General features: G+C 38.9%; 1 protein-coding gene across 2 annotated transcripts in view; it reads left to right on the top strand.

The window, feature by feature from the left end:
- The window catches only part of ARHGAP28 (Rho GTPase activating protein 28), a 76,102-nt gene that overhangs the window by 53,446 nt on the left and 9,981 nt on the right, over positions 1-12,675 (top strand). For both annotated transcript variants that reach the window (XM_053994214.1, XM_053994222.1), the window contains exons 5-10: positions 253-410; positions 3,976-4,141; positions 4,254-4,345; positions 5,733-5,810; positions 9,012-9,174; positions 10,362-10,444. In XM_053994214.1, the coding sequence (XP_053850189.1) occupies positions 253-410; positions 3,976-4,141; positions 4,254-4,345; positions 5,733-5,810; positions 9,012-9,174; positions 10,362-10,444 (740 nt within the window). The remainder of the gene's footprint in view (positions 1-252; positions 411-3,975; positions 4,142-4,253; positions 4,346-5,732; positions 5,811-9,011; positions 9,175-10,361; positions 10,445-12,675) is intronic.

Below are 12,675 nucleotides of genomic sequence, written 5' to 3'. Positions count from 1 at the left end.
AGGAAGTTCCAGCTTGACTATCTTTCTCACAGAAAGCAACAAGTTAAATAATCTAAAAGAAAAATAAGGATTTTATTTCTAAGGGGTTATTTACTCAAGACAAAATAGGAACATGCTGTGGTTTGCACTGAAATTCCTCTTTGAAGCACTTCCTTTATTCCTTTCTCAATAATTTTGTCTTCTTGGTTCAATTTTTAATGTCTCTGTACTAAATGCAATTCATTATTCATATATAATTTCCCTTATTTTCAGCTAAGAGCTGTCTAGACTGTGGAACAGATAAGGGCAGCCCATCCATAACAGAAGAGCTCTCCTATGATGTCTCTTTCTCAGAATCCATTACAGTTCTTCTGAAAACCCAAGAGTGGCCAAAAAACCAGAGGTTCAAAAAGGAAGACTCAGCTTTGCCAGTAAGTTTCTTCTCCATATATTTCCTCGATTGTTTTCTTTAACACAGCAATTTCCTGTTTTATATCCCCAGCACAATGGAGTCTGTTGAGATACATGATCTGGCCTTTGTAGTGTGTGCTCTGTAGAGGCTTCTTGGTGTGCCTGCCTACTGCCTGTGACTGATTCCCAAAGTTAATACGGATATCCAAGCCAGGTTTTTACTTCTATCCATCATGAATATGTGCACCCAGATGAGTATGTATAACTCAGTCCACAAATATTGCATCATCCACAATTTTTTCACACAGAAATAAAACTGCTTATTGGCATTAAAACTAACAATCATTTTCATTACCAGTCTGCTTTCCTACTTTTTTTCCCCCACAGATTATATGCCTTTGTTAACACAGGGATTTAAAATTGCTTTGCAGATGAAGGGAGGAAAGCAAACCTTATTCCTGCAGCAGTACTGGCTGTTTCCAGTCAGTATTGAGTGCAGTCACACTGTAGGAGATACTACATGAATTGTTCAAGAAAATCTTGCCATATCATCCAACCAGACACGCACTGAGCAGTTGTGTCATTATCTGGAATTATTTCATGAAGTCATGGAAGTCAATTTTCTACTCACATCAGCCCTCACAACTTCCATCACTGAAAACTGAAGCATTAATTTAGTGCTTCCAATACCAGCTCTTCAGTGACATGTATGAAGTAGCTGTAAAGTATTTGGAAAAATTTCCTGGATGTTGTGATGTCCTGAGGTCCCAAACTAATCTGAAATTGTTACAATCCACACAGACATTGAATTATCTGAGAATTAGGCGGTTGTCCATCTCAGATTCCACCAAGGAAGAAGACGAGATGCAGAATTAAGTTTCTATGTTGAGTGATAGGACACCAAGTAGATTACATAATTTATGTGAAATCCCTGTGCTTTTTTTTTTTTTTTATCTTTCATTGTTTGGGGGTTTTTTGAGGATTTTTTGTGGGGATAACTTGGTGTCCTGTGGTGACTAAGGGCATCTCTACACTCATCATGATTTTGGTCTTTACTACAACACATGCACACTCACAAATTGTTCTCTGCAACAGCACAGACAATTCCCAGCTGACAGAGCAGGGAAACTGATAACAAAGAGGGAAGAGAAGATGCTATATTGAATATCATGGATCTGTGGATTCATAATTGATAAGCCTTAGAAAACGCCAGTATTGTGCTGGAGTTGAACTGCTCTGTATGCAGAACATAACTTTATGAGCTCAGAAGACCACACAAGAAACATGCCAGGTCATTGCAGAGTGTTTCTGAATAAAGTTCATCGTAGCTGTTGATGTTGGCCTTTCCCTTGCCTTTATCTGCTGCCGCTCGTGGTGTTTGGTTTTCTCCCATGATGACTTAGACTGTAATGGGCCTCAGCAGAAAAATCACCTCTCACTCCGTTACACTGAGCAACCAGTCACCTGCACTCGGAAGGACAGTGGGACAATGGGGCTACACTGGAGGCTGTGCAACATCACACTTTCTCCAGGGCAGGCCTGACAACATAGCCAGCTTCATTGATGGTGTGTACAGAGCTGCACAGATATTATATATCATAAAATAGCATGTCCCCTGCAGCAGGGAGTCCTCTGACTCCTACAAGAGTCAACTCAACATCCCCAGGAGCATAGGGATTTCCCCAGAGTACATGTGATTTCTCCAATGTGGGACCGTGGTCCATGTGACTTAGTTGAAGATACCACAGAACTACAAGTCTGAGTACACTGCACAGTTCCACATAGAAACAACATCGCAAAATATCAGACATGATCTTTAGCCAAAACGTTAGTAATCCAATTTCAGGGTAGCACAGCCTCTTTCAGACCTGCATATTACACCATAAGAAAAACCACTGGAAAATTGTGACACAAGACAGAGAAAGAGAGCCAGACCCAAAGTTTGTATTAACCACAGCATCACATCATAGTGACCCCTAGGAGTCAAACAGCCACTGTGGAAAATCTTTGTAGTACCCTTTTTAATCAGTTTTGCAGTGCTTAGAATTTTTTCTCTTCCACCCCAGAAAATATATGTATACAGTCTGGATTTTTTTCCTTTTTTCCAAGGTGAAAACTTTTGCACTTTTTGCATCACTGGAACCAAAATGTCTAGATATTCTTTAGTATTTTATGTTTCATCAGGAGGCTAACTCCCATGCAGCTTTTGTCACATTAAGTCTCAGAAAAAAGGCTAACAGTGGAATCGCTGCATTCTAAGGAGGGAATATTCTGGGCTAAAAATGCCCCAGGCAGCAAGTAAAAAAGTTACTCCATTCCCTACACTCCTTCTCCCCCAATTATTGTTAACACCTATTGAAAGATCATATGCAATGTAGTTTGTGAAGTCCTAAACTACATGATCTAGGTGTCCTTTGTACTCTCTTCCTTTTGAAATCCGGTGTAAGTTTAATTTCTGTTTTGATTTAGGTTAGGGTTTGTTGGGGTTTTTTGTTTGTGTGTTTGTTTACCTTTTTCTTAATCAGTTTGACTGGCTTAATTTAAAGATGGGTTAAACCTTTTGAGTCCAAATCTGTTTAAAAAAATTAAGGACTGGGCTGAAATCTCCAGAAGCAAAACATTACTAGAGGCTGGATTTCCACTCAGTTCCCTAAAGGAAGGAGATAATTTTGTAATACTATTTATGCCTCTGACTAATAATGCCTAGTTTAAATTTTAAAAAGAGTACAATACCAAAGATCCACAGTTCTTTGAAAAGCATGGTTTTTACCATGTTTTTTTACTATTACTTTGTTATTATGTCTAACAATTATGTCAGAAACTGATGGGTGCTTGTTCTTTTTGACATTTGTACAAATACATCTGTTATGATGCAACATTCCTGGCTCTGGTCCCTGACACTGCAGTTTCTAAAATATGTAGACATCTTCACATGCCCCCAAATTACTCAGTATCATTTAGTTTAAGTCTACTTAAATAAATTATTTGTTAGCTGCTAGGAGTCCTGTTCCTAAGCTTTCTTGAGTAATAAAAAATAGCACTAATTTGGCAGGTTGGCTTCTGAACTAAGCAATTTTGCTTCTGGGCTTTTCCTCAGATTTTTAGTTTGAACTCCCCTGTAAGACCTCATAAATTAATAGCATTATGCAAAGCAGGCATGGATTCATTACACACACACAATTGATACAGAACCATATCCATGATTAACTGTGTCAGCCACTTCAACAGCATTCAAAGACGTTTCGGGGAAGGCAGAAGCAGGGCAAAATACTACATCCTGCAGAAACTGGGCAAAACTTTTAGAGACGCATGTAACTCATTTGTCCCAGCTGAAGTGCAGGCACTGAAGTGCTCCAGCACCACTTCCCAATCAAACTGCAAGGGTGCATGGTGAGCAAGAAGCTCAGTTTTACATTCAGGCTATGTCACCATACCAGGCCAGTTTACAGGGCTATAGTTCATCTCTTTTTTGTTATCCATCTACCTGAACACGACCTCCAATCGCATCCACGCGTCTCCTTTAAAACAAAAATTCACTTCCTGTAACTTTGGTGCAAATAAAGATGCGACCCATTTCTACTGTAGAAGTTCATTGTTCGGAAAAGCCGTTTTGGACTGACAGAGGTTGGGGACCTCTCTCCCGAAGACATGAAGAAGATCCGCTACCTCTCCCTGATTGAGCTCACGGCCTTCTACGACGCGCTGGGCGTGGAACTGAAGAGGAACCGCCTGGAGAGGGTGCGGGGACGAGGTACCGTGTGTGGCATCCCCTTTGCAGTCACCTTCATGTCCATCAGCTTTGAAAGAAGGTGCTTATGAGCCTGTGTTTCCTTGTTTTCACATTTGTTGTTATTATGTTTAAGAGAATGGTCTTTTCGGAGTCCCTCTCACCGTACTGCTGGAGAATGATCAAAAGAAGGTTCCTGGAACAAAAGTGCCCCTTATCTTCCAAAAAGTGAGTATCACTTGGCCTTCTTGGTCACTAGGATTTGCTTTTCCACCATATGCATTGACACTCAAAGGAGTCATCAGATAAGAAAGTTTCTGACAAGCATTACAGACTGGCAGGTGTCTAGAGATCGTGTGACCGAATATTGCGGTTTGAAAACTTTGTGACAAGGAGAGAAAATCTGCTCCTTTTTTGGTTTCTTATCTGTGGTGGGTACTCTTTTTGATTTTTGTAATTATGTGATACCACGCAGGAAACTTTGGGAAAAAATGTCTTTCTGTTTCCCTTTTTCATTAAAATAGAGAGCCAAGCAAAATTATGTGTGTGCAGAAGTGGCAGAGATGAGTTGTCTCAGGAGTTTTATTTTTACATTAATTCAAACCATAGGTATTTACTTGGCTACTGTTTCCAGAATGGAAGCAATATATTCTGATTGAGGTTTGCATGACAAGACAAGGCTATTTAAATGAGACATTTGGCCACACAGGGATACCCTGTGGATGTCTTGGAGGCAGGTACACAGACACAAGTATGTGTGCAATTGCACAGATTTACACAGACTCAAAATGGCAAGATTTCCTTGTAAATACTGACAAAAGAAGAAGTATTGGGGAGTGTCAGGGGAAAGACTGACACGACTTGAACATTTACACGACTTTGCAATTAGCTCCACTGCTGCCCTATCAAGATAACATTGGAAATTAGAAGATTCAAGGCTAGGGCAGGAAGGAGCTCTGCTGGTGAAAATCCAGAGCTGTATGATTAAATGCTGGAATTTTTTTTTTCCTCAGTGTTCAAAATTACATACAATCAAAGCTTCTTTTTTTTGGTTGTTTTTTTTTTTTTTGTTTTGGTTTGGTTTGGTTTTTTTGTTTGTTTGTTTTTTTAATAACCAATTGGAGTGGAAAGTTTAGTCTTCTATTCACAGAAATTTCAAAATAAAATATCCTGGGATCATTTTCTAATCAGAGTTCTTAGTTCCAAAAAAACTATGTTATCTAGACCTTTCCATTGTGTCCCTTGGGGGGCACTTAAACATTTCTCAGAGATTATTTTTCTTTCAAAACACCATTGTGTTTAAGTATATCTGCTGTTTCATTAATATATTTATGTGTTAATTGTTCTTTAGCTGTGCCAACTTTCAAGTCAAGGACAGAGGGGCCTATTGCATTAGCAGTTTTCTATACTCTGCATACTCCTTACTTCAGGATCAGGACTGTGGAAACAAATTAGGCAGATTTATTTACATGAGCTGGCTGGATTTCAATAGCTGATTCCATAGAAATGTATCTTTTTTCAGATTAGTTTCAAGGATACCTAGTTTGAAAAGAAAGTCAGGAGTATTCTTAAGCACTTCTGAGTATTTTCCTGGATTTTTTGTCTCTTCTTTCAGCTGCTGCTCAAGCTTGAGGAAACAGGTTTGGAAACTGAAGGAATTCTGCGGGTTCCTGGATCTGCCTCCAGAGTCAAGGTATACACTCAAGACAGTTTTCCGTCTTCTGGACCACAGACTCTATGTAAAATAATACAGGATACACACAAATTCAGAGTGCACATAAATACTGATCTGTGTAGCTCAGCATTCCTACTCCTGCCAGTGAAAGGTCAGATTAGTTCCTGGGAACCAATAAATCACAGGCCATTTAGTCTATTACTTTGATTTAGTTAATGTTCTATATAAAGCACAGAGGATGTTGAATGTGATTTTTCTCCATAAAACTTTTAGACATCCTTTCACTTTATCTCTGTCATCCAAAATTGCTGTCGTCTTATCTCTGTTTTAATTTATTTCAGAAATGCAGAGTTCCTAAAGTGAGTGAACATCAGATAAAGATCTTATTCTATGTCATTTTAACCTCTGTGTCATTTTATTTTTCATTTATCGTCTGTGATCTTGCAATTTCATGATCCAAGTGAGAGAAATTTGGCCTCTGTTCACTGCTGGCAGCCTGAAGTACTGCATTTTCACAGGCTATTTGTGGGCTATGAACACAGTATAATTGGCACCCAATCACCTGACACTGTGGGCCAGTAATATTTGCAATTGTTTCTCCAGACCAACTTCATTCCAGGAGCTGGAGGAGGCAAATTAGAAAAACAAGGCAGTTTTTTGGTTGGTTGGGCTTTTTTTCTGGGCTTAGTAGGGTCTATCTTTTTCCCAGATTTTTGGTTTTTTGGTTTGTTTTTTTTTTTTTTTTTCTTTTCCCATAGGCTTTTTTTTAATCTGGTTTAAGCAACACCTTACAGTGCATCCTCTTCCCACTTTTTCATCCTCAAGGAAACTAGTTTTGTGTTCTGAGGCAGGAAGTCTCAACATTGTGGAAGCCAGACAAATGATGGGGATTGCTAAACAATTGGGTGGGCTGAGGTTCATAAAAAATGGCTGAATAAGAAAAAGCATCATTACATGAAACACATCAAAGATAGGCAGCAGCATCCCAGCTCCTTTGACTCCATGTATTGATAAAAGTACCCAAAGCCTTGAAAAGTGCCACATCTTGCAGAAGGGAGCTCCTAACTTGCCCTGTACTTTTCAGCTTCCTCATTTTTTCATACAAATGATTGAATCTTATTTCACACAATCTCAAAATTTTCCAGTGTTTCCATGGAGATTACACAGCTGGGCTGTGCTCTAATTCAGTTATTTTCATATTCTTTGCATACACTGCACTGTGTCTTGTTCACTTCTTTTTCACAACCTCTATTCTGGGAGCTGTTGTGAGATATGACTTCATATGCAACTTCTCTATGCTAGGTGGTAAGTTAAACTGCCCATACAGAAGTTTTAAATTATTTGAGTTTTGGTTTCATTTGAGTCTGCCCAACAAACCAATGAGCAAGAGAGAGATTTTTTCAAAGCAGATCCAGATTTCATCCTTCAAAAGCCTTCATACATTATTATGACATTAGGACCTGAGGGCATTCCAACTTTATTTCAGTGCTGTTTAGAAAAGAAAAGGCATATGGAAATGATTAAAGGTTTCTCTTCTATAAAATAAAGAGTAGAAGAAATGAATACAAGTTTTCCTCTGTAACAAAAGTTCCAGTGAACCAAAACTGTATGATAGTCTAGTGAAGGATCAGTCATGTTTAAAAAAATTACAGCACATATTTTAAAAGTATTAGATGCATACATAGATACATGTTTACAAGGCAGGAAGGCAGGGGAGGGAGGGAATTGAATGTATAAAATACATGCTTACCTGTGTGGAGACATATAGATACATATATATATAACATTAAAATCTTGCATTCTGTTTTTGTGGCTTTTTCCCAGTTCTCAGCAGAAAAATGTGGAGTAGAATTATGTCCTCTTGTGCTTTTGATGAGGTGAGGATTTCTGTTCCACATTTCCAGTCAGTTACAGGAGAGAATTCAGTCTAGGTGTTTGCATTGATTATGTGCAAAGGATGTGAATACAGAGGAAGCTGAAATAGCCCAGATTAAAACCAGTACAATGTGCTAGTAAAAATGACACTAACATTTTATGCCAAATCCTGAATGACTTTCTACTTCCGTTTGTGCAACCATTTGGCTTCATTATTTGTGACTATACTTGATATGTAATTTCCTTCCATTCATGTGAGACGTGGCAAGCAGAATTCATTTTTAAAAGCTTTTCTGCCTGAAGGGACTGAACTTTTTGCATAATATTAAAGTACATCTGACAAAATCATGATCTGAAACCGAGTATTTGCTACAGATATATTTTGTTATAAATGGTCTCGTAAAAAGCAGCAACAAACTTCCTATGGATAGGACAGTGTTTGGCCAGTAATAATTGTGAAAGCTGCATTATTTATGGATGTCCTTATATTAAAATACTGTCCTTCAATCTTTTTAACTCAACAATTTTTTGAGGACCTTGCATTTTTTGAACGGTGATCTGGGTTTGAAGCCAAATCCTGTTCCTACTAGGAACCTTGCTGAGTATTTCCCTTTCACATATGTGTTTTGAACACTGGATAGTGACCCTTCAGAACTTAACTGACCTCTGTTATGGAGCAGGATGCTGCCATTGGAGAACAAGGGGATTAAATGGGAACCCAAAATGGTATCATCATCAATTCTGTCTTAACCTCTCCTGTGTTTTTAGAGGTTTGAGGGGGGTTTTTATGCATTAAAGTTTTTTCTGAAAGTAATGGTTTTGAATCTTTATTTTTCTATAATTTGACCAAATATAACTATAATTATCTTAACATAAAACTTCTTTTCAAAGATGGGAGGACCTGATTTTTAAGCTATTTGCTCAATGCCCATGGATTCAGAATATCTAGCAAGTTCACTGGCAGTGAGGAAGAAACGGCACTCCTTTGTAACTTAAGGGTCAAAACCTCTGGAGAGTGTTTTAAACAAAAAGAACAGCTGTGCTGAGTTTTCTGCTTCTAGTTCTAAGACGTTGCACAAAATGTCTTGTTTTAAGGTGGTTCAAATTGTTCACTGGCAGAAATCTAGATATAGCAAACCAAATTTAGCCTGGGTAGCCAAATATCTGCAGGAACTTGACTTGTTAACCTGCTCCGAGCCCCACATGGCTGTCACCAGGTAAGGACTGCTTTAGTTCAAGTGCTGTACAAACCTGTCTGCTGCTTGTAATGGGATTTCAGAAGTGATCACAAACTGCTGGATCAGCAGCAATGATTGAAGGCCAAGTGTTTCTTTTATTTTTCAGAATCTCCATCAAGAACTTGAGGCAAAATTTTATGAAGACACCTTTGACTGGGACCAAGTACGAAATAACGATGCAGCAGGACTGCTAAAAATGTTTATAAGAGAACTCCCAAGCCCACTCTTCACAGTAGAATATCTGCCTGCATTCATCACGCTAGTAGAAAGTATGTGGAAATGGAGTTAGTATGGACTGATAATATGATAAAATGCAAGAGCAGACATTACATTTCTTTTCTCTCTCTGAAGTATATAGAGAAAAGTCATGTAATTTTTTTCTCCCTCTGAAGTAGAGAGAAAAACAGACTCAGCGCTTCATCTAAGCATTTTAATTTTCTGCAAGGTTTTGTTTTGTTTTCAAATGAGAAAGGTGTCTGCATTCAGCTAATAGCACAGGCTTGTTATGTGAACAAAACAATCGTTTAATGTAAAATTTGGAACCTGTGAGTAAACAGTGACTGAGTAATGACTTTCATATATAGACTCTGCTTCACATTAACTGTAGGTTTCATAAATGAAAATTTCTGCAAGGTAAACTCAAATCACTGTCCTTTATCTACTGGACCTATTTTATTTCTGTTAAAGTTTATGTTGAGGTCAGACCATTGGTAGAGAGATATGTGTGAGCACAGAAAGGTTCAGGCAGCTGGGCTTTGTTTTCAGTGTACATACACCCTCTCAATCTCAGCACATTTTGTTCATTTCTCTTCCAGGAAGAATGCAATTGTACCTTGCCATACCTATGACTTCACTGTAAAGTCACTCGAGCTAGGACAGGCTGAAGGTCTCAGGATGGTGAATTTTTTAGCAAATTGGTACAGAAAAGTGAGGATCTTTACATAAGGTTGCAGTCATGCTTTCAGTGTCTCCATGAGTAGCTTAAAGGGCAGAAGGAGGTGACTTCTCTCCATAAACTTCACATATCTGAGCGTGTGTGGACTGCTTTTGAGTTCCAGGCTGCATGCAGTTAAAATGGCTCAGCAGCAGGGAGAAGATTGAACAGGAGATGTCTGTGCAGAATAAAGTGACTTTCTTCCCTACAACAAATACACAGATATCTAAGAGAAACTAGCTAATACAAAAAAAATCCTGGATTGTATATTGATTCACATAGTAATATGGATAAAATTTTATAGCACCTTGTATCCCTGTGTGACAAAGATCCAAGATGAGGAAAAACCCACTCATTAAGGTGATTTTGTATTTGGGGAAAAGTGTAAGGTTAATTAACACCTAATCATGATAGTCTTAACCGGGCACTAGCTGGTATTTCTAGAACTGCTGACACACAAGGTTTTTAGAACAAATCAATTGCAGTTGGGATTTCAAAAGCATTAATTATTCATGTCCTTAGAAATCTCCAAGATCAAGTTACAACTACAAGCTTTGCATTTGTTGATCATGCTGATGCCTGAAGCCAACAGAGACACAGCCAAGGTATGTTCTTCATTTGCTATCACCTGCTTCACCTGCTATCACCTGTGGTGATTTGACTTTCAAATGAGAGACTCATTCTTTTCATATGCTACACCAAGAAAGTATTCATCTGTGTTTTTTGATGATTTCCCTCAAAAGATGTTTAAATTTCCTGGCTGTCATTTCTTTTACAAGCAATTAAGAAATTGCTGGGAGTATCCAACTGCTGGATCTCAGGCATCATTGTTATGGAGCACTCATTTCAAAGAGGCATATTCCTTGCTTAGTTTGAACAAAGGAGGTCCACTTTCTGGATTTTTTGTATAACTGAAATTCTCCAGGATGAATTTGAAAGAGAAGCTGCCCTGTAGGAGCTTGACTAGTGCACTCCTGGTACTTGAAGGGCGATTTCAGGACACTGGACCAGGCTGCAGCATGCAGTCCAAAGTAAAAATATGCATCTGTAGCACAGATGTCAGGACCTCACTCTCAGTTTGCCTTATAAATCCATGCCCACCCCCTTGTTCTAATTTCTGATATGAACACAGTGGCTACATGCATTTTAGATGTTTGGGAGCTCCCAGATCTGACTGCAGCTATGTCCTAACCCTAAGAGACACTGGTTGCATCTTTGAGCCTATTTCTACATCAAGGAAACCTGAGTGAAGAAGCTTCCTGGGAACCTCCAGACATTTCATCAGGTCTCCCATCTCTGAAAGCCTTTCATTAGTCAGTTTAGACACAACCTTATGAGTTCAGGTGCCTTCTTTACCTGAATTTATTTATACTGTAACAAGGGACAAGAATAACATCTGTCTTCAAAGCACCTGGAGGTCTACTAGTGCTCTGTAAAGAATGGGGCTTGTTTCTGCTACCAAAGTTCATTTGGATATAGAGCTGCATATATAAAACACATGCTAGAGGAGTAGTCTTAATTATTACTTTGTTATTAATTAGGCTTCTGTACAAAAATAGAAGTGATGACAAAACTTTACACAGCTCCACTCTCTTGTCTATAATGAGATCTTAGAAACTTCTCCAATACAGTTTCTATTTTGTAATTCTTGGGTTTGTAAAAATGTTTTAATTGCTATGTCAGGGTACCAAGACAGTGGTTTTAATGGTATGGTTTTCATCGTTTAACCAAGAGGCAGCTAATACCTGTCATGGTTTAACCCTAGCCAGCAACCAAGCATGTGCAGCTTCTCGCTCACTCCCCCATCAGTGGGATGAGGGAGAGAGTAAGTGTAAAAGCTGTGGAAATTTAATGAGTTGAGATAAATGTAATTTAAAAGGAAAACAAAGACTGTTCATGAAAGCAGAGCAAACAAAGGAACTCCCACTTCCCATGGGCAGGCAGGTGTTTCAGCCATCACCAGGGGAGCAGGGCTTGACTGCATGTAACAGTTACTTGGGAAGACAAATGCCATCACTCCAAAAGTCCCCCCCTTCCTTCATCTTCCTCCCACCTTTTTACACTGAGCATGATGTCACGTGGTCTGGAATATCTTTTCGGTCACCTGTCCTGGCTGTATTTCCTCCTGATTTCTCATGCATCTCAGCACTGTGACAGCACGAAAATCAGAAGAGGCCTTGGCTCTGAGCAAGTCCTAATCAGCAATAACAAAAAAAAAAAATCTATATTATAAACACTGTGTTCAGCACAAGTCCCAAATAAAACCCTATACCAGTCAGCATGAAGAAAATTAACTCTACTCCATCTAAAGTCAACACACCACCACACAGCCATTCCTTCACTCCTCCCCCTCCCAGTGGGATGGGTGAGAAAATTTGAAAAGAAAAATAAAATTCACGGGTTGAGACAACAACAGTTTAATAGGACAGAAATGAATGTGAAAATAATAATGATTAATTAATTGGAGCAGACAAAGTGTGCACAATGCAGTTTTTCACCACTCACTGACTGATGCCCAGCCAGTTCTTGAGTAGTGGGCCAAGACTAGTTTTCCCCACAGTTTAGATAGTGAGCACAATGCCATATAGTATGGAATACCCCTTGGGAGTCAGCTCTCCAGGCTATATCCCCTCCCAAGTCCTTGTGCAGCCCCAGCCCCCTTGCTGGCAAGGCAGCATGAGAAGCTAAAGATTACACTTGACTAAGCGTAAACACTGCTTAGCAACTACTAAAACATTAGTGTGTTATCAACATTATTCTTATCCTAAATCCAAAACACAATGCTGTACCAGATATAAGGAAGAAAATTAACTCTATCCCAGCTGAAACCAGAACA

The sequence above is a fragment of the Vidua macroura genome, chromosome 1 (assembly GCF_024509145.1).
Source record: "Vidua macroura isolate BioBank_ID:100142 chromosome 1, ASM2450914v1, whole genome shotgun sequence".
Classification (NCBI taxonomy): Eukaryota; Metazoa; Chordata; class Aves; order Passeriformes; family Viduidae; genus Vidua; species Vidua macroura.
This window is presented reverse-complemented; position numbering and strand designations above follow the sequence as displayed.